The sequence below is a fragment of the Chrysochloris asiatica genome, unplaced genomic scaffold (assembly GCF_000296735.1).
Source record: "Chrysochloris asiatica unplaced genomic scaffold, ChrAsi1.0 scaffold00050, whole genome shotgun sequence".
Lineage (NCBI taxonomy): Eukaryota > Metazoa > Chordata > Mammalia > Afrosoricida > Chrysochloridae > Chrysochloris > Chrysochloris asiatica.
The window spans coordinates 6,456,003-6,477,870 of record NW_006408568.1 but is presented as its reverse complement, the minus strand read 5'-3'; the positions used below and the strand labels follow the sequence as shown (position 1 = coordinate 6,477,870).

The window sequence follows — 21,868 nt, the reverse complement described above, 5'->3', positions numbered from 1 at the left end:
TGTTAACTGATAATACATGGAAGGGATTATAATCAGTGTAATGAAACAAGGTATATGATTTGTTGAATGTAAAACTGATGATATGCCCTGTAAACTTTCACTCAATCCACAATAAAAACCTTAAATTAAAACAAACAAACAAAAAAAACCCCGGAGATGGTTAGATTTGTTTTCTAATGGACTGCCCAGCTCTGACATTTTAGGGTCTGGTAGCATTGTGGTTATGGATCAGGCTGTGAACCGCAAGGTCAGCAGTTTGATACTACCAGGTGTTCTGCGGGAGAAAGATGAGGCTTTCTGCTCCCGTAATGATTTACAGCCTAGGAAACCCTGTACAGGGTTGCTATGAGTCGGAAACCGACTCCACGGCATATAACCACCACCAGGTAAAGAGAGTCCTAGTGTGGCACTGTGAATTAATGCACTGGACTGCAAGGTCCTTTTGAACTGCAAGGTTGGTGGTTCAAATTTACCAGCCGCTCCTTGGAAGCCCTATACAGGGTCACTAATTGGAACCGACTTGATGGCATTTAACAACAACAAAGGTAAAGGGAGTAGCCTTGGTGGAACAATGGGTTAAGTGTTGGGCTGCTAACAAGTCCTTCCATGAGAGATAGAGATAGATGTAGTCTACTTCCATACAGATTTATAGCCTTAGAAACCCTACTATGACTCTTCCTTTCCATCATCATTCCTAATCCAGGAGTGAGGAGAATGGGTACATTCTCAGAGCCCCTGCACTCCCCTGGAGTACTTAGGAAATACTCCCTCACCCCTCAGCTCCCGTCTACTACCCCACCCTCCCCTCTGTGCACACACATACCATGGGGAGAAGTGGCAAGAAGAAAGACAATTTAATAGAATTAGAAATTTAAGACCAGGAAATTCTCTAGACAAGCCCAGTTTATTATTTTTATTATATAAATAAGGACTGATAGCCTCATTTATGAAGGGCCTATGATATGGACTTCTGGTGTGGTGCTGTGGATCAACATTAGATTGTAAACCACAAGGTCAGCAGTTCAAATCTACCAGTTACTCCTTGGAAACTATACAAGGTCACTATGAGTTGGAACCGACTTGATGATACTTAACAATAGCAACAACAATGATATGCCAAGGTCCCTGGGTGTCACAAATGGTTTGTATTTGACTATTAACCTAAAGGAGTTCTGGTGTGGCACTGTAGGATAAGCACTGGACTGCTGATCAGTGGCTCAAACCCACTAGCCCCTCCTCAGAAACCCTATATGGAGTCACTATGAGTTAGAAATGACTCTACGGCACTTAACATCAACAACAACAAGGTTGGTGGTTCAATACCAAGTGGCATTGCGGAAGAAAAGCCTGGCGATCTGCTTCCATGATGATTCCAACTAAGAATGGAGCAGTTCTACTCTGTAACACGTGGAGGTTACCATGAGAAATACAGAGACAAAGAGGGCAGCTGGAAGAAGGCCAAAAGAAACCAAGATGGAGCAGACCACCAACTTGGGGATATGATGGGGGCAATAGAAGGTGGGCAGGGCTTACCATACAACTTCTCCCCTCCAGTCACCTCCCGGCTGCCCCTCGCCATTCCACCCATTGGCCACTCTTGTTGCTGGCCAGGGGCCAGAACCTTTCTGACCATTGAACTTTGCCTAGCTCAGATAGATAAACTTGTCTTTGACTCCCCGCAGTAAAAGGCTCTGGGATGATGACAGCTCTGACTTTTACCTTGAATCCCTAATTTGTTCTAATGCTCCCCCACTTAGGCTTGGTCAGCCCTTCTCAGGCTGGGTTCCCTTCTCCAGCAACAACTTTGCCCTGACCTCTACTCTCCACAACCCAGCAGGTGGTGGTGGTGGTGGAGTTAAAACCAAGCACAGTTGGTTCAGGTCTTTGTCTAGACATGAAACAGTCTAGAGACGAGGTAGAATTGCTTTTTTTTCCTAATACCTTCACCTGACCAATCCCAGTCTTGTTCCAAATGGGATATAAACTTGGAGGTAACTTATCCAAATTTCTTACAGTGTTTCTTTTCCCACCCTGACACACACACATACACCTCCTTCCTCCAAATTCCTCATTCTATCCCTAAGAACTGGAGCCCCATCTTGTTCTAACCTCCCCTTGCCCTCCCACCTCTATGAGAGAGTCGTCCCAGGAAAACATACAATAAGGTCTAGTTTCAGTGAAGTCTCCAGGAACCTAGGGTACAGAAAGGTGGCTTAAGGTTGGGGGAATGGTAGAAAGGCTCTGTTACGCAGAAGCCAGAGTCCTCCAGCTATCTTGAGAGTTTCTTGATGAAGGAGAATTTGGTGGAAAACTCTGGAGCCTGGGGCTTTGTGTGGCTGCCGTGCTCTCCATCTGGAGGCTCTTCTAGATGTGTCCAGGTCTCCTCTTCCTTGTTGAAGTTGTGTCACATTTTGCTGTGGAGAGACAGTAGAGGGGCAAGGCAACTTGGTCCTTGATCAGGGTTTGGTAGTTCCTCACGAGGTCTTGGCTCAGGGGCGCACTGGGCAGCAAGGCCAACTTTAGCTTCTTCTCTTGGTAATGTGGCAGAGGGTTGGGGCAGGGCCAGCTCTTGGCTAAGTTATTGGGAAGTGGGTTGGGCAGGAGCTGGAGGCCACAGGGTTCAAACCTTCCACCAGCTGATATGTGTCGATACCTGTTGGGGAAAGAGGTGTAGAAAGAATAGAGAGGTCAAGGCACCTCTCTGTTGGGAAGGGAGAAGAGGGGAAGGCGTGACACTGTTTTCCACAAGGTAGTGAACACTTAGGCTGTAGGGATCCCTTCACTCTCCCTCCCTAACTGAATATTGATTTGTGCCAAACAAGTACATCAAGTAGATGGCCTGTACTCTATGAGAGTGTGTTTTAGCTTTAGGCTGGTCAAACAATGTTAAGATAGTAAATCTTCCATTCTTTTGGCACATAATATCCCTACCCTCAACTTATCCAGATCCTAATCATCCTTGAAAGCCCACGTTCTCCATTAATGTAGTATCAATGGGAAAAACACGGAGCTCAGGGCAAGCGTTCATTCTTGTAGTGTGTAAATGTCATTGGCTAAAAGTCACCGATGATATCCAAGAGCCCTTCAAGTTCTGACCAGCTGTGATTATTCTACACTTTCTCTGATGATTTCTTCTTCTCTATAAACAAAAGCAGAACAAACCAGTTGCCTCTTGAGTCGGTTCCTACTCATGATGATCCCATGAAAGCAGAGTTGAACTATTCTATAGGGCTTTCAGGATTCCTAGTGTGGCGCTATAGGATCGGCACTGGACTGCTAACCACGAGGTCAGCAGTTCAAACCCACCAGCTACTCCTCGGAAACCCTACACAGGATTGCTGAGTCTGAACTGACTCAGCGGCACTTAACAATAACAATGTAGGCCTTTCAAGGCTGTGACTTTCTGGAAGTAGATTAGCAGGCCTTTGTTTCAAGTCACTTCTGTTTGGGTTCAGCAACTTTTATGGTCAGTAGCTGAGCACTTTAGCTGTTTGTACCACTGAGGCCTATAGATTGTTGTTGTTGTTAAATGCTGTCGAGTCGGAGCCGACTCATAGCGACCCTATATAGGGTTTCTGAGGCATGGCTGCTAAGCTTGAATCGATGACTTTGCTGTTCAAACCGACCTTGTGGTCCAGCGCGTTATTCTGCAGCACCACACCAGGACTTCAGTGGAGTCTCCAGGAACCTGGGGTACAGAGAGGTGGCTTAAGGTTGGGGAAATGGTAGAAAGGCTCTGGTATGCAAAGCCTATAGATTGATCAGTAGGAAATAATTCAGTAGTACAAATTTCTTGTGTTTCAACATGTTTTGCACCAGGTTCAGCAGATCTTGCTGCTTGCTGCCATTGGTCACAGAGCTGTTTAGCCCTGATTACACATTAAAATCATCGCAAGAAGCTTTGTAAAAGTACTCATGCCCATGTTGCTCTTCTGAAACCCAAACCAAACCCACTGCAGTTGATTTCATTCCAACTCATAGTGCACCCTGTAGGACAGAGTAGAACTGCCCTGTAGGGTTTCACAGGTTGTACAATAAGTACTGGACTGTGAACCACAAGGTCTGTGGTTTGAGCCCACAAGCCGCTCTGCAAGCGAAAGATAAGGCTTTCTGTTCCCATAAAGATTTAAGGCCTTGAAAACCCTATACAGGGTCACTATGAGTTGGAACTGACTCCACAGCATTTAACAATGACAACTATCTTCAAGGAAGCAGACTGTCACATCTTTCTCTCATGGAGCACCTGATGAGTTCAAATAGCAGAGCTAGCACATGTAAGCACTCAATCATCTTCATAGAAAAAACAATGGAGAAAAGTCAAGGTCTTCTCAGAACCACCAACAATTACCACCTTGATTTCCTTATTTAAGATGAAAAATTCTCCACAGTCCCTTTCTGCCAACCTTCAAGTTTCTGTTAATGCCCTTGGGACTGGAATTGGAGTCCTTCTAACCTTAATCTCCTCCCCATTTCCTGCTACACTTACCCTTTGCCTAGACTGGACTGAGTATGGAAATAACTCTGAGTTCCCACGATGGCAGGGAGGGGAGAGGCAGTGGGGTTCTCAGACCTTTCCCATGCCTGCCTCTGCTCCAACCAATCCATCCTGCCTGGAGTGCTCCTGCCCATCTTCCCACCTTTCTGAAGCCTTTCTCCCTTGCCAGGATTCATCTCCATTTTCCCATGAAGCCTCCAGTCACAGAAATCCCTCCTCCCTCTTCTGAACTTGGGTGATAATCCCTCATTTTTTTGGGTTTTGCTTTTATATATATACGTATTCATGAATAAATTTTATCCTCAGTCAGCAAGGTAGGCATTTATCATCCCTATGTTATCAATGATGAAATTGAGGTTAGAAAAACTATGCAACTTGCCAAAGTGTCCCAGCCTGGGCTTGATTCCAGACCTTTTGACTACAGCTCCTTCCTTTAATAAGGAGCTCTGGTACTGACTTCCTTATAGTACCCTCTAAGGAGTCCTGGTGTGGCGCTGTGGGCTAATATGTCAGACTGCAAAGTTGTTTGAACTGCAAGGTTGGTGGTTCAAGCTCACCAGCTGCTCCTTGGAAACCCTATACAGGATCGCTATGGGTCGGAACCAACTCAATGGCACTTAACAACAAAGAGCTTTGGTGGTGCTGTAGGATAAACACTGCACTACTAACCTCAAAGTCAGTAGTTCACACCCAGCAGTGAATCTGAGGGAGAAAGATGAGGCTTTCTGCTCTCATAAAGGTTTACAGCTTTGGAGACCCCAGAAAGGGTCACTCTGAGTTGGAATCCACTTGATGGTAGTGGTTTGATTTGATGGCACTTTGGGCACTTAGTATGTGTGGCTTTGTATTGATAGTTGTCTTTCCACACATGTCTGGATCGGCCTTTGAGGGCACGGCACAGAGTGAAACCTATTTCTCTGAATCACCAGAGTCTAACCAGTGTAAGCCCATTTTTTAGTTAATTTATTTAGCAACTCCACTTGCTGGCCTTCCTTTGTCTCCACCCCTTCTCTCCATTTATGCTCAGAAAAGAGAATCTGGTTCTTAGATAACCAGAGGTGGGCAGATTAGGGTCGCATGTTAGCCATCAGAAACAGGAGTCAATGAGAGGAAGAGGTCACCTGAACATTGGTTTGGTGGGGTGAACTCCCTGAGGAAGAGTCTTACTTCTTGAAGCTCCTGGGGGGCAGGATGTTGCCATGGATATCCAGTGGAGGTACTCTTGCTTCACTCCTCAGCTTGAGTTTCTCTACTTCCTTCAGCTCCTTCACAGTCTTGAGGATCACCTGATTCTTCCTGTTCGTGTCCGCGAAGATGGGAGTACAGCAGATGAAGGTCAGGAAGCTGCTCCTACCCATCCGGGAGGGAGGGGGGATGGGGGGCTTGGCTGGCGGCTGGTGATGGGCGTTGGAGTTGGTCAGCCAGCGCCAGACATTGCTATCATAGGGCACGTCAGGCCGAGTGGGGAAGATGGCAGGCAAGCGTCCCACATCAAGCCATGTGTGGAAGCCCCAGGTGTGCTGGATTGCATCTTCTGCCGGGTAGATTAGGCGGCGACGCACCTTGGACTTTATTTCCGTGCAGGGTGGTGGCTTCAGGGCCAGCTGGTGATAGGCTTGCCGAGTGAAACCAGGCAACTCCCAGGACTCATTGGGGAGAAAGAATTCATGCGGAGCCAACATTTGGAAGGACAGGGGTGACTCATTGGCTTGGACCATCTAGGGAGAGACAAGAGGGGACCTGGGGATGATTATGTGTGTGAAAGGGAAGGGAGGCGGGCACTCTATGTCACCTTCCCAGGCACAGCCAGAGAGAAATCAAGCGGCCAGCCTCCCCCTTAGATCCAGGACTCGCAAATACTGTTGTCTTGAAAGGAACCATTTTGCACACCTGCCCTACTCTATTAGAAGTTATGACTATTCTATTATTATTCTCATGGGTTTCTTACCTTTTGTTCTCTTTCCATTTCCTGTGTTTTAGCTTTGATGTCCCTCCCACCCCCTTTCATTAATTTAAGGAGCTCAGGTGGCACTGTAGGATAAGCACTGTACTGTAGGATAACTCACCAGCCGCTCCATGGGAGAAAGAGGAGGCTTTCTGCTCCCATAAAGATTTACAGCCTCAGAAACTCTATATAGGATTGTTATGAGGCAGAATCAACTAACTCAGTGACAGTGGAGTGAGTTTCTCAACTTAAGGATCCCTTGTGCTGCTGTGGGTTAAGCACTGGACTGCTAACCACAGGTCGGTGGTTCAAATCCACCAGTCACTCCATGGGAGAAAGACAAGGCTGTCTGCTCCTGTAAAGATTTACCATCTTGGAAACCCTATGGAGCAGATCTACTCTGTCCTGTGGGGTCATTGTGACACAGAATCAACTTGATGGCACTGGATTTTTAATGACTAAGTGCTGGATTACTAATTGAATCTTGGAATCCTCAGCAGAAAGGCCACAGTTTTGCAAAACTTTATGGAGCACAGTTCCGCTCTGCACACACTGGGTCGTCATGAGTCGGAGACAACTTCACAATTACTAGTTTAGTTTGTTTTCCTCAACTTCCACTTTCCCATTCTTCACTTTCACCCATGACCTCTGTTCTGGTGCTCCCATTAGGGCCCTATTGTTGTTGTTAAGTGCCATTGAGTTGGTTCCAACCCACAGTGACCCTGTATAGGGTTTCTGAGGATTGGCTGGTGACCTTGAACCACCGACCTTGTGGTTCATAACCGACTTGCAGTCCAGCGCATGAACCCAGAGCGCCACACCAGGATTTCCCGAGATTCTCAGAAACTCAGCGTGGGGAATAACGCACACCAAGCTCTATGTAGAAGCCCATCTCCACTTGTTTCTGGTCCTGGCAACACTCCAGAAAAGTTCTCCAAAGAACAGGACCCAAGTGCTTTTCTGTCCCTAACTCCCCTTGTTACTTGTTTCTCCATCATTGGTGCTTTCCCTTCAGTCTCTTTAATATACTAGGAAGTCATCAACATGCCTAGGATCTCAGTTCTTTCCTGTCCCTGTGCCTCCTCCCTGCAAAGAAAGAAACACTAGCAAAACTTCTCCCCATCTCACCTACCAACACATTTAGTTACTGCACATTTTAAAGATGCAAGAAATAAGGCACGATGAGAGTAACTCATCTAGTGTGCTGAGTGAGCGATAGAGCTCTGTGATCGAACTTGAATCACTGCTGAGTGACAGGCTTGGCACAGCACTTGGTCCATGCTGCTTCTCAAGAAAATGTCTCCTTAAAAAATGCCTCTTCCCTTCCTCCTACCCCTAGGGCTTTGCTGATTCCAGAAAAGCCACCTAATTTTGGCTTCAGTCCCCGAAATTATTTCTACAGGACCACCCTGATGGGTCTGGGGATTTGTGGTAACAACCAGTCATCTCCTCTTCTTTCCCCTGAGTTTCCTGTTCAGCTTCGGTGGACTAAGAGGGTAAAACTATGGTTTACAGGCTAGGAGTTCTGCTGTCCAGGTGGCCCATCACACCCTAGTCCCTCAGGGTACAAATACGTAAGCTGCTGAGGTGGTCCCGCCCCCTACCTGCAGGAAAGGTTTTCTGAGGTGGGATGGGCTGCATTGCCTTCTGGGGGATCTTTGTGGGCTGCTGGCCATTCTTCTGTCTCAAGAGCCAGGAGGGGCAGCTTTGTGGGGAAACCCTTTCTGGCTCCATTGTTTGCTGCTGGAGTTGCTATGGAGATATCTCCTGTGTGGTGAGGGAGGAGGCTCTCCAGTCCCCTGGGTCCCTAGCTGTTTTTCAGGTAAGATAAGTAGAGGTTAGGACTCTCTGGTTTGGCTGCCAAAGGTGGTAACGGGAGCTGCTTTGGGGAGGGGGAAAGCTGGCTGGCTTTCTGTAAGTAGGCCTAGTGTTTCCAGGACCAGCCCTTGTCTAGGCTGTCAAGTCCATTAACTGCCGTCCAATCCACAGTGACCCTGTATATAGAGCTTTCAAGGTGTGGCTGGTGAGCTTGAACCACCGACCTTGCAGTCCAGTGCATTAATCCACAGTGCTACACCAAGACTCTTTTACCTTACTGGGAGTCCCAAAAGACCTAAATTACCCAGCAGGTCCACAGGTCCCAGTGAACAGTCATGGATATAGGGAAAAAGCACTGGCCATGCCAGGTAAACATCAGGAAATTTTGTAATTTGTTACAAAGAGCATGTGTCTATACAGGGTGCGGAAGGGTGATCCATAGTAAAGCTCTTTGCACTCAATCCATCGGGTGTTTCTTCAGGTCAGCTCAGGCCTCGCTTCTTCTCCTTTACCGCCATCATCTTTCCAACCCCTGCATTTGCCTTAGGGATCAAACACCAGTACATCACAGCGACCAACATTTCCACTCTGGATTTTATTTGAGAAGGTAGTTACAGTAGTGTTGTTAAGCTGGCTCGCATGCATGAAGTCAGCTGGGGACTAGGGTGGCTCTTTGCAAAGCTGAGGTGCAAGCTAAGGAAGCCAGGCAGGTCAGGGGCCCTTCTAGCATTCTTAAGGCTCTGGCTTCTTTCTTGACCATGGTAGTCTCCCCGGCATGACTAGGGACACTATCAAAGGAGCATCTGATGAAGCACACACATACATGCTTTGCTTCAGAAGCATCCATCGCCCTTCCCAAATCCAACTCTTGACTGAATACAAAAAACTGCTACCAGGATTTCCTCTTGCAGGAATGCTGACTTGGAAACATGGGGTGGAGGGACAGGAAGAGGGACATGGGTTGAACATGTCCGGGTCTGGGTATCTCCAGTAAGGAACCCTTGAGCTAGGTACCTTGGGCCTAGAAGAAACCTTGCACTGCAGGTCCTTCCCATCTCTAGGAACTCAAAGCAAGGAACAGAAGCAAACTGAGCCTCCTTGCCCTCCTATCTGCCTTCCCAGGTAATGATCTAAGGAAATAAGCTTACATTTATAATTAGAGGATAATTTGGAGAATATACACTATTTACAAGCCTGCTGGGTACAGAATGGAAAGTTTGGGGGAGTTCCTCGTCCCTTTCACCCTTATTTTTGCTGTATGCACCCTTCGGCTCTCAGTAGGGCAGTAGAAGAACCAGGTTTACCTGGGGAGCTGAAGGTGGCAGATAAACCGGTTACTGGTACTGAGGTCCTGGTGGTGACTAAGGTATGACCTGCTGCCTGGGCATCACCAGGAAAGATGGCCCTAAGGGGCACAGATGATGGCTGCCTGCTGTTTTCCTTCAGAGGGCTTGGGGTACACTGAACCTGGACTGCTTGGTCATGTGAGTGGGCAGCTTATGAACAAGGACTGGGCCAGGTCTCTACCGCAGCTCAGGAATGAACTGGGACCAGCTGACATTATCGGGCCCCAACGGGTCTTCCTCCAGGCCAGGGAAGCTGATATCCAGCAGGACCTTGCTGAGGCTATCATTCATTGTGTCCAGAACCAGACCTTCGGCCAGAGAGTGATTGGCTGAAAGGTTGAGAGGCTGCAGCTCAGAGGAACCTGGCTTGGGGGCTTCCATATCTGAGGGGGCACAGCTGCTGAAGGGGCCAGAGGTGAGGTCAAAGGGCTCTGAATTAAGGAACTCTCGGGGTGAGTCAAAGAGGGGAACACTTTTCAGTGGGGTGGTGCTGAGATCCATCAGCCCCAGGGAGTCAGGTGGGGGACCAAAGGCACCCTGGGGGGTTCGGACTGGGCTGAAATCTAGCCCCCCGTCTTTGGCTGGGGGTGTGAGCCTCCAGGACTCAGGGGTCAAGGGGAGAACAGATTTGCTTGGGGTGGAGGAGATGGGTAGCATCTCCTTAACCGGTGTCTTAAAGGGTCCTCCTTCCTCCTGGGAGTAGGCTAGTTGGGGGGCTGGCTCGGGGGGCTCTGCTAGGAAAGGGAGTTCTTCGGCTCGGCGAGAAGTGCTGGGGGCCTCTGAGAAGAGCAGCTCGGGCTCATCCACACAGGGAGGCAGTAGGTGCTGTTTCCTTCGGGACCGGCTCTTCTCCCTCCTCTCCCTCCGTTTAATCACCAGCATTTCAGACACACACCGGGCTGGGGACTTGAGTCCACTAGAGGGCTTCTTGGGCCTTGGAGTAGGAGAGCAGGATGAATCCTCCCAGGAGTGAGGCGAGTCCTCTTTGAAAGGTGGGGAGGGCCACTCTTCCAAGGGAGGGCTCTCCACTTTGATGCACCGCGCTAAGTATGGTGTCTCCTCCCTGGTTTGGATTTCTTCTTCCTTAATGGACTGAACTGAAAGCAAAGGGGACAGACCTTCTCCAGGCAGGAGTTTCTCCTCTTTCACCGATCCTGCAGTAGGAAGAGGGGCTATCCCTTCATCTGCTAGCAGGACCTGAAAGGCAAGGGGAGGAAGGTGAAAGGGAGCCCTGGAGGCCTGGTGAGTCAACCTACTGTCACCAGGCAAACCACAAAACCAGGACTGGTAACACTGCTGCAGACCCTCTTTTTTTTTTTATCTTTTTCAATTAAAAGAAAACTATTGAATATGAGCATTTATTATATGATGAATGTGGTAATTCTATCTCAGGGATAAAAATACGGAGTATTTAATAGGACGCTGGTATAATTCTTACGTATCTGAGAGAAAATTAAACTGGGGGCCTATCTTATACCAGGCACAGAGACTTGGATATAAGAATGGAAATCATACATATCCTGCAAGAGAATCTAGAGGCTACATGTACAATTGGAGGGTGGGGGTGACCTTCTTAACCAAGACTGGAAACCCAGAGCTGTGAAAGAGAAGAGAGACATATTTGACTATATAAAAATGGAATGTTTTACTGTGGTAAGAGATTTCATAAACAAAGGTAAGAAACAATAAAAGCAAAAAGATATCCTCAGCATAACAGACAAAATCTACTCATAAACAAAAATCTCACATTAATAACAAAACCAAAGAGGAAAATGGACAATGTCTATAAATAAGCAACTCACAGATGGCAATTCCAAGTGGCCAAACATTTGACAAGATGCCTAAACTTACTGGGAAGCAACAAAAGATATAATTAAATAAGGAGATAATATTCATACTCATCAGACTGGAAAATATTAAAAAAGACTGATTAATACCAATTGCTGGCAGCCATACAGGTCTTGTCATCTATTACTGGTGACTACCTCAATTATCACAGCTGTTTTTAGAAAGCAATCTAGCAATATTTAATAAAATGTAAAATGCCTTGGTACTCAGCAGTCTCATGCCTGGGACTTTATCCCATAGTAATAAAAGCCCTAGTAAGAAAAACATTTATTGTAGTGTTCTTCATGGGGCAAAACACCAGACACGAAATGTGCCTATAAAAGTGGACGAGTTGAAAAATTTATGTTATGGTCACATCATGGATTAGTATGTGACCATTAAAAAGCAATGAATTAGAGCTATGCCAGGGGACTTGGAAGAATTTCTATTTTAGTTTTGATTTTTTTTTTTTAATTGTTGTTTGGGTGAGTGTACAGAGCAAATTAGTTTTCCACTCAATAATTTATACATGTTTTGTTTTGTAATATTAGTTGCTATCTCCTCAATGGAACAGCATTCTTCTCACTTCCTGCTGGGTTCTCTGTCTCCATTTGTCCTTCTTCCCTGCTCCTTCCTAAGTTCTGAGCTTTGTTTTTGGACAAATGCTCTTTGGGTCTTGTATGTTGATCATTCTGAGGAGTACAGTCCTCATGGGCGTTACTGTTCACTTTATAGGTCTGTCTGTGGTTTAGCTGAAAGGCGATCCCTGGGGGTGGGTTCAGTTCCAAGTTTGAAGGGTGTCTAAGGGCAATAGTCTCAGGGCTTCCACCAGGCTATACCAGACCGGTAAGGCTGCTCTTTTCTGATTTTGAATTTTGTTCTACATTTTTTTCTCCCTCTCTGTCCAGGACCTTCTATTGTGATCCCAGTCAGAACAGTTTACAGTGGTAGCCAGGTACCATACGGTGTTTTTGATTTCAGGCTAGTGGAGGCTGTGGTTCACAGGGTCAATTCGTCCTTTGAAATAATTGTTGGAGTCTTCCATTGTCTTCACTTTTCTTTGCTCCAGACAAGGAGAGACCCATATCAACCTTGTATATGGTTTCTGAGGAGCAGCTGGTGAGCTTGAACCACCAAACTTGCAGTGTAAACCAACTTTGCAGTCCCCAGCGCATTACCCCACAGTGCCACACCAGGACTCCAAAGGTGGGGATAGGAGAGGTGAAATGGAGCCAAAAAGAGGGAGGAAGATGGGCAGCAAACCAAAACAGTGTATGTGCTGTAATCATATTACTACCTTTATGTAAAATTATATGTAGTATGTATACTTTTATGTATATTTTTAAAATATTTGTTAAATTAAACAAAAAGAAAGCAAATCTAAGTCTGTCCAACCTCCTGAGGCTAAGCTATTTCCATCTCAGTATCTCAGTGAGATGGTGGGTTGGAAAGGACTTTTCTTTCTTTATTTTGGTTACTTGGTAGCCCCTGCTCACAAAAATTTTTTACGAAGTCCAGAACTGATGACTAATATGTATAGGCTTAACTTGTCCTCAACTTCCCTTAAAGTTTGACCAATAATTATGCTCAACCAGGAGGGGATTTCCTCCTGAAGCAATGTCAGGAGACACTTTAATTGTCACCCCTGGAGGGTGCTACTGGCATCTAGTGGAGAAACAAGGGATGCTGCGAAACATCCTGCAGTGCACAGGGCAACACAGCTCTCCTCCAATAAAGATTCGTTCTGGACTCATAGTGACCCTGTGCATAGGGTTTTTGAGGAGCGGTTGGTGAGTTTGAACTGCTGACCTTGCAGTTCAAACCAACCTTGCGGTCCAGTGCTGAGCCTCCTCCAGTGCCACACCAGGACTCCAATAAAGAACTGGTGGTGGTTATGTTGTGGAGTTGGTTCCTACTCATAGCGACCCTGGACAGGGTTTCCGAGGCTGTAAATCTTTACGGAAGCAGAAAGCCTCATCTTTCTTCTATGGAACAGCTGGTAGTTTCAAACTGTTGACCTTAAGGTTCACAGCCTGATTCCTAACCACTACGCTACCAGAGCTCCTTTGGTTCTATAAAGAACTATGCAACACAAAATGTCAACAGTACTGAGGCTGAGAAACTCTGAGTTAGACTGGCCCATTCAATCCACTACTTTTAGGTACAAGGCTTTCCTGCTCCTTGGTATTACCAAATAAAATGGTCTCTCCACACCTTTGCTTATGCGAACCTACTTCTTTTTAAGACTATTTCCCTTGTAAACTCTTCCTAACTGCCCCAGCCAATACATCAAAATCACCCTTGTCTGAATTCTTATGGACTCATCAGGTATTCATGGGCCTTCTGACACCACTTACATGGTAATTCAAATTCCTTTTCCAGCTTTTGCTAGAAACTGCAAGATTGGTGGGTGGTTCAAACCCATCAGCTGTTCCTGAGAAACTCTATGTTTTTGTTGTTAAATGCCATTGAGTTGGTTTGAACTGCCAACCTTGTGGTTAGCAGTCCAGTGCTTATCCTATAGCACCACACCAGGACTCCCAGAACCCTATGAGTTGGAACTGATTTGATGGCACTTAAAAACTGGGTGGTGCAAATGGGTAAGTGCTGGACTACTAACTAAAAGGCTGGTGGTTCAAACCCACCCAGAGTCACCACAGAAGACAAGCCTAGTAATTGACTTCACAAAGGTAACAACAGTGCAAACCCTATGGCGCAATTCAACTCTGCATATATGGGGTTGCCAAGAGTTGGAACTGAATCAATGGCAAGCAATAACATAATGCTATGAAATGTTCTTAGGTATTTATACCTCGTTTATCCAACTAGATTTATAAACTTTATAAGGAACACTTAGAATGGTTTTGTAAGCAGTACTTACAGCACTTTCATTTGATGGGAGCCTTTCCTCAGAGAAAACCAGAGGACACTCACCTTAGGGGCAATGCGGACTCGTTTGCTATGGCGGGCGAGCTCTGAGCTGAGCAGCGAAGCCGCCAGTGGCAATGGCACCTTCACTGAGGGCTGCAACACCACTGACTGGTTCACTGGGAACTGGATGGGCACCAGGTAGGAGCTGACCCGTGGTAGCAGTGGCTTCATCTTCCGACCTAAGAGGAAATTGGAGAGATCAGGATCAGGGGACCAAGTGTAGACCCCTTCTCAATCCCAGAAGCTTTGCTCTCCTTTTCTGGGTTCAGATCCCTTTGAGCTGGGTGGAAACCAAATGCTGGCGTCTGATTCCGTAAAGATTTACCCCCAGAACAAGGACTAGGCCTGAGACCCACTCTCCCATACTAACGTGCGCCCAGTGGGAGTTCAGTTTTGATGGTCACATTCCGGCGGAGCTCAGGATTGGGTCGTTTCTGCTGCTGCTTGTGACAGAGAGAGAGAGAAAGAAACCTGAGTTAATAAGGGATGGGGAGATGACAGGAGAACCCCACCAGCTGCTTTGGTACCGTGCACTGAGCTAACCGACAGTCCAGAAAGAAAAAGTCAGCCTGAAGGCTGAGCACTGTCTCCAAAGCCTTGGTTAGTGGGAAAAAGTCGACAGCATGTGGACATAGGATGGCAGAAAATCCTTACCACGTGTCCTTACTACCCCCAGGGGATGCTAAAGCATACAACTATATGAGTGGTCGAGAGCAGCCAGGTAGCAAAAGTGAGAGGAAAATGCAGCCTTAAAGATCTATGCTATTAAAAAAAAAAGATTATGCCATGCACTTGTCCCTGCTGTATTGCACCAAGCCCATGGCATGTTCTCCTGCCATGCTGTGCTCTGCTCAGCACACCTAGATGCCTGGGAGAGGGGAAGGAGAAATGGGCCTGAGCCCTGCTTCTGGCAAGAAGAGATGGTGGTCACAAAAGTGATCAGCAGCTTCATTTTCCTATCTCCCAGAAGCCTCAGGGTGCTCTGTGTTTAGAGCAGCAGTCACATGGCCCTAGGCTCCCTGCCCCTGCTTAGCATCTGGCCCCTGTCGACTAAAGCCAAGCTAAGCAGCAAAAGGAAAATAAGTCCAAGCCCCGAGCCAGAGGGAAAGAATCTTACTGATTCCATGTGCTCGGGCGATTGTGGAGACCCTGGGTCCAGTGGCTGGTGGCGGCCAGGCATTGTGGGAGAGAAATGAGATGGAAGTTACCAGTGATGTGGTCAATCTGACCAGACTGGGAAGAACACACATCTGTGATGGAAGTTGAAGGACAACCTGGGCTACTGTCCCTCCCAAGAGAATGGATACAAGTACTGTCAGCTCTAAGGCTCTCTGAGATCCTCCCAAACAATACCTTCTTTCTGAAAAGATGCTCTGGTAGCTCAATTTCTGACCTCTAGCCTAAAGATTTTTATTTTTAAAGCAGTCTCCCAGACTTTTGTCTGTAAGAATTACCTGAGATGCTTACAGATACAAATCCCTGAGCGAAGACCTGCAAGGGAGGGGCCTGGGAAGCTCTATTTTAACAAGCACCCAGGCAATTGTTAGTGACAGGGAAGTTTGGTGGGAAACACTGCCCTGAGAAGTCCTTCTATACTTTGGACCAGAACAGTTCTCTTCATGCCCTGGTCTAGCACAGTATGTCATTTGATATTTGTCATCGTCACTTAATTCGGTGAGTTTTACACAAGCCACTGATTGGCTGGTTCTGACTCTTCACTGATCAGGTATCCGTTTGAGATGCATACTACAGCCTCCACTCTGGCCCTGTTTGGAGGACACTCACCTTAAACACCTGATCCAGTGTCAAGTAGCGATTGGCACTGGGGTGAATGGTCCAAAAGGAGACCTTGCCATTGGCAGACGTCTCACGAACAAACATGTCATGGAGAGAAAGGTTGTGGCGAATGGAATTCTGAAAGAAGGTAAAGACAGCACCTTTGAAACCAACTGGGCAAATCAGCCTCAGGTTTCTCCCACTGTACCAAGGACCAGCTTTGTCAGGCGTCTTGTGCAGCCTTGCCTCTTGGTAACTCCCTCCCTTACATTTCATAATGGCAGAGCCATCAACTTTGCTATAAACCTATCTACCTCTACAAGAATTGAAAACTGGCACCATTCTTTAGGTTGGTGATAAAGACATTTAGATAGCTGTGAAAAGCAGCTAAGACTGTGAAGCAACAATCAGTATAGCAAGACAGGTAAGGAGTCCTGGTGTGGTGCTGTGGGTTAATGCTCTGGACTGCAAAGTTGGTTTGGACTGCAAGGTTGGTGGTTCAAGCTCACCAGCCACTTCTTGGAAATCCTATACAGGGTCGCTAAGGGTCGGAACCAACTGAAGAGCACTTAACAACAACAAAGACAGGTAAACCCACCCACTGCCATTGAGTTGATTTCAACTCATAGTGACTCTCTGTAGGGTTTCTGAGGCTATGAATCTTTACGGGAGCAGGAAGCTGCCTCTTTCTCCAGCAGAGCAGCTGGTGGGCTCAAACTCCCCACCTTGTGGTTAACAGCTCGACACGTAACCCAGTAGGTAAGAAAAACGGAAGTTGAGATAAGGGCTCTTTTATGGATGGTGGTGGTGGTGGAGGGGTTTGGAAACAAGAACCTGTCAGAAGCTCTAATTTGTGGTTCTGACACCGACCAACTACCTGAGTTATGATGCCTCTCAGGCATCTCCATGTTTCTATGGATAAAATCAAGAGAATGGTCCTGCCCACTAGAAATGACACGTGACATTGAAGGATATGCATCTTCAGTCATGAGGCTTACACCAAAAAAAACAAATCCATTGTCATTGAATCAGTTCGGACTCACAACGACCCTATATGGCACAGTCAAACTGCTTTATAGGATTTCTGAGATGATAAATCTTTATGGGAACAGACAGTCTCAGCTTTCTTCCAAGGAGCAGCTGGTGGGTTTGAACCACTGACCTTGCAGTTAGCAGCCCAACTCATAACTCATAGCACCAGCAGGACTTCTTATGAGGCTCATGGGCAGTTTTTGCTTTGTTTTGTTTTTTCTCATCTAGATCGTCTCCTAACATCAACATAGTCATTCCAGGTGTTGACGCAACATAAAAGTGAGCTTGGTGCTACATTAAAGGGTCTCTGTATACTTCAGGTAATGGCAGATGAAGTGGCTACGGATCTCTTAATTGTGATTTGATCATACCGAATCTAGGTAAAGTCAACATCTAAGACACATTTACAGGTTTAGTACATGTGCATTGTGCTGCTCCCCTAGAGTGCAACGTCAGAGACAAACTGTAGGTCAAAGTGACCCCAACTTTGGTTGTTAAGGGACATAAAATACCTTCCAGCCTGGTTTGGCGATGTGCTTAAAGTAGGGAAAGTGGTCCTCAATCCAAGTATAGATGTCTTTCAAGGTCATGCGTTTCCTCTCAGTGCTGTTGATAGCGAATTGTATCATGGCCATGTAAGAGTAGGGTGGCCTTTCAGACACAGAGTTCTGCCAGGACGTTGATGTTCCTGGGGGCTCCTCAACCTGATGGTTATGAGAAACCAGAGGGAAGGAGAAAAGGGAATGGCATGGAAGAGTTCACAAGAAACATCCTCCCCTCCAAACATCCCCTAGATAAACTTTTTAACTCATAAATAGAATTATACTAGAAACATAAATATCTGAGACCACTGTTCTGTAGAATAAAATTTTAGGGTTGAAAAGCCTCTCAGGATGGTCTAGTCCAGTCCCTAGTCATAGTTTGTATCATTTATCTGTCACCATTTTGTTGAAGATATCCAAAACCAAACCCATTGGCTAGATTCTAAGGCAACAGGACAGAGCAGAACTGTCTCACAGGGTTCCCAAGGCTGTAATCCTTATGGAAACAGACTGCCACATCTTCCAGGTGTGGAGTCACTGGTGAGTTCAAATTGCCAATCTTTTGTTAGTGGTTCAGCGCTGAACCATTGTGCCACCAGAACTCCTTTGTTGAAGACACTGTGCAGTAAGCTGTGGTTCCAGTTCCTTCTATTGAAACCTCTCAGGAGTGTTTGGTTATATACTATGATTCTCAAAGCACTGGTTTTATAGTAAAAGCATTCCCATTTTTCAGATCTGGGGATCAAAGAGAGACCTAGGTCTTAGTCCTATTCCGAATCCTGATGTGATGTGAATATAATCTAGCTCATTTCAACGTTCATATGAGAGAAACACTGCCAACAGCGTGCGGCAGCTCTACAAAGCACACAGTTAGTTAATGCTGATTATGCCCGTTTTTCTAAATTAAAATAGAACTTAAATCTTAAATTCACAGCATAATTAAGTTTTACATATACATATACACATTTATATAACTTTACTTTTAAAGGTGGTTAAATTAACATTTATTATAGGATAGGTATGTGATTATTAAAGGAGCTATGGTTATGAGTTGGGAGTCTTGGTGTGGTGCTGTGGGTTAATACCCCAGACTGCAAAGGCACTTGAACTGCAAAGTTGGTGGTTCAAGCTCACCAGCTGCTCCTCAGAAACCCTATACAGGGTCGCTATGGGTCAGAACTGACCTGACGGCACATAGCAACAACAATGGTTACAAGTTGGGCTGCTAACCTCAACGTCAGCAGTTTGAACTACCAGTGGTTCCATGGGAGAAAGATGAGGCTTTTTGCTCCCGTAAAGATTTACAGCCTCGGAAACCCTATACAGGGTTGCTATGAGTCGAGACTGATTGTACAGCACACAACCACCAACAACACCATGTGATTATTTTATTTTTACCATGTGATTATTAAAGGGGAGCCCTGATGGTATAATGGGTTATGCATTAGACTGCTAATCTCAAGGTCAGCAGTTTGAATCCACCAGCCACTGCAAAGTAGATCTATGAGACTTTCTGTTCCCACAAAGACTTACAGCCTCGCAAACCCTATACAGGGTCACTATGAGTCGGACCCAACTTGATGGCACACCACCACCACAAACAACAGAATCTAGCTACGTGACAAACCACCTAGACCATATTACTGGGTCAAGTCAATTTTGATTGCTAAGAAGTATTTAAAACACATTCAGTTTTACATTATTTGCTATTAATATTATAATAATATTAGATTTTCGAATACAACTGTCTTGTCAGATGTTGGATTCCTTTCATACTTTGGGATGCCTCTGTAGCGTACAAATGGCTTCCAAACTAACACCTCTTCATCATTTCCTCAATACCTACCAAGAACAGAGTACTGTACTTAGTGCTGAGAGAAATACAGTAAAGCCAGAGGAATCTGCTCTCAAGGCATTTTCACAGGTGGGAAGAAAAAAAACCCTAGGGAAAAAGTGGCTCAAAACTTACACAGAGTAGCACTAGAATAAAATTCACTGCCAAGGGTTCGATTTTGACTCATAGCAACGCCATGGGACAGAGCAGAACTGTTTGTTTGGATTTCCTAGACTGTAAATCTTTACAGAAACAACCTCATCTTTCTCCAGTGGAGCTGCTGGTCGATTTGAATAGCTGACCTTGTGGTTAGCAGGCTAACACTTAACCCAAGGTGTCACTAGGGCTCTGGGACTAGCACTAAGTGGGGTACAAATACCAGAACTTGGGCATCCTGCTCTAATAGACCATTTGATCCAGGTTCCCTTCCTAGAAATCCCTGCAATGCTGACTTCCCTCTTGAGAACCTTAGAGTGGTTCACCTTAACCTGACTCTGTTCCAGGTGACAATTCTCTTTTTCCTCCATTTCTTGCTTGATGCCGCAGGAGCCAAGTCCATCAGAACTCATCTTTCCAAGCCACTGGATATTGGTTAAGCTGTTGTCAAGAGTGCAGCCTGCTGCCTCACCGCCAGCTGGAGAGAAAGGAATCCAAGACTCCACTTAGCTGCCTGATCAGATGTTTTGTAAGCTCATCAAAATCAGTGGTTAGGGATCACCCTTCCAAGACCTCTACCCTTGACTAGGAATAAGGAACACCTGCAGAATCTAATGGGTCCTAAATTACTCTGCTGTATTATGGATTTCTGGAGGAATTCAAATTGCAATTCAATCTGAGCTGCACCGCCCCTTAGAGACCAGGCAAGGCAACCTTACAGAAGAGTCATTTGAGCCATCTGCACAGGGAAAGTCACTTTTTCTCAGTTCTGCTTCAGTCTTTTCCTTTATTAAGTTTTCTGCTTCCTTACAGGATTGACAGAAAGGAGAAATAGAAATAAGATATCCTTTTCCAATATAAAAAAGACAATGGAAATACTAAATTATAATTATAACCCTTTCAGCAAGGTCAAAGGCTGTGGATCAAAGCTTCTGGATGAGGACAAGACTTGCACTTAACAGCTGTAACCATTACTATGACTGACTGCAGATTTGCCACACATGAGGAAGGCTGTGCTCCTGACCCCTCTGCCTTGAAGATCACATACCACAGCTCTCCCATCTCTGGCCAGGTGGTTTAGGAAGATTCACATCCCTAGCTGTAGGCTTTGGTCCCAGGGTCTCAGTTATCACTTCCGTTCTCTTGACATCATTGCTGGCTTGGGCTGGAGGTGGGGGTCCCAAAGGGTGAGTGGGGGCTCCCCCACAGCTGATGAGGATGAACTTGTTGGGCCCACTGGTTCCACTCTCCTTTCCTTTGGCGGTCAGTGCTGTGATGATGCTCTGGATATTGGCATTGTTGGGAACAGCCACCACTTGGGTGTTGGGCATGGTGGGGTGGTTAATAATCTTGATTCCAGCTGGAAACTTGCAAGAGCTAGACTCTGCCACTTCCTTGGAGGCCCGAGCTTGACCAGGCTCCTGTTGGGTAGGGGACTTTTTAGGTTCCTCTTCTGATGTTTCACCTGAGGCATTTTGAGCAGGAAGGGGCAGCCTCCGTCTTTTGAGAATCAGTGGCCGACGGGGGCTGGTTTTCATTATGAATCTGTACTTTCACTCTCCATTGAGAATCACAAGCCTGGACCCTAGAAAGTACAAGGAGCAACAACATCAGAGATTTGGTAGGCTGAGAAAGCGGTTCTCTTAGAGAGGTGTTTCTCTTCATATGGCCTGGACTATGAGCCCAAAGGCCCAGGTGAATGTTCTCTAGACCTCTGTAAAGACTTACCTTTGAGAGTAAGTAGATGAATCCACTGACAAAAGAAAGCTAAAAATGAAGCAAACAGAGGCAATTCAAAGAGCGAAAATGAATCTGGATTTTGAGTCAAAATAGCCAAAGTCCTTCTGCTATTAGTTTAAAAATGTCTTGGCTACAGAAATAAAAGCGATGGCTACAAAATGTGGAAATTATCATATTCTTACCTAAGACAATACAGATCACTTGCTGTGATTATAGGGACAGGAATGGAAGACAGTGCTGGAGTAGGAGGACATATGATAATTAGGAACCTGACAAAACTAGTCCATTATAGGATATACCCTTTATGTTTTTACATCATTCTACATTGTACATTATGGAGTCCTGGTGTGGCGCTGTGGTTTGAACTGCAAGGTCATTGGTGCAAGCTCACCAGCTGCTCCTCAAAAACCCTATACAGGGTCGCTT

General features: G+C 46.0%; 2 protein-coding genes across 5 annotated transcripts in view; both read right to left on the bottom strand.

Annotated features, from left to right (window-relative positions):
• LOC102821407 (uncharacterized protein ENSP00000372125-like) overlaps positions 1-6,213 on the bottom strand; it is a gene marked incomplete at its 3' end in the record, with an annotated part of 23,138 nt that extends 16,925 nt beyond the window's left edge. The window contains exons 1-2 of the mRNA XM_006862772.1: positions 5,663-6,213; positions 2,479-2,653 (exon numbers count right to left, since the gene is read on the bottom strand). Of these exons, the coding sequence (XP_006862834.1) occupies positions 2,479-2,653; positions 5,663-6,213 (726 nt within the window). The remainder of the gene's footprint in view (positions 1-2,478; positions 2,654-5,662) is intronic.
• Positions 6,214-9,696: 3,483 nt separating this feature from the next.
• Positions 9,697-21,289, bottom strand: FOXM1 (forkhead box M1). 4 transcript variants are annotated; one of them, XM_006862690.1, is made up of 8 exons: positions 20,751-21,289; positions 20,029-20,180; positions 17,683-17,874; positions 16,148-16,276; positions 15,480-15,524; positions 14,733-14,802; positions 14,366-14,541; positions 9,697-10,801 (listed from the first exon to the last, which is right to left on the bottom strand). In XM_006862690.1, the coding sequence occupies exons 1-8, from the start codon at positions 21,238-21,240 to the stop codon at positions 9,782-9,784; spliced, it is 2,274 nt and encodes a 757-aa protein (XP_006862752.1). In that variant the 5' UTR covers positions 21,241-21,289; the 3' UTR covers positions 9,697-9,781. The 4 variants fall into 4 exon arrangements, with proteins under 4 accessions (XP_006862752.1, XP_006862753.1, XP_006862754.1 ...); XM_006862691.1 differs by lacking the exon at positions 15,480-15,524 and having other exon boundaries at positions 9,782-10,801; positions 20,751-21,240; XM_006862692.1 differs by lacking the exon at positions 15,480-15,524 and having other exon boundaries at positions 9,782-10,801; positions 14,733-14,805; positions 20,754-21,240.
• Between the last annotated feature and the right edge of the window lie 579 nt (positions 21,290-21,868).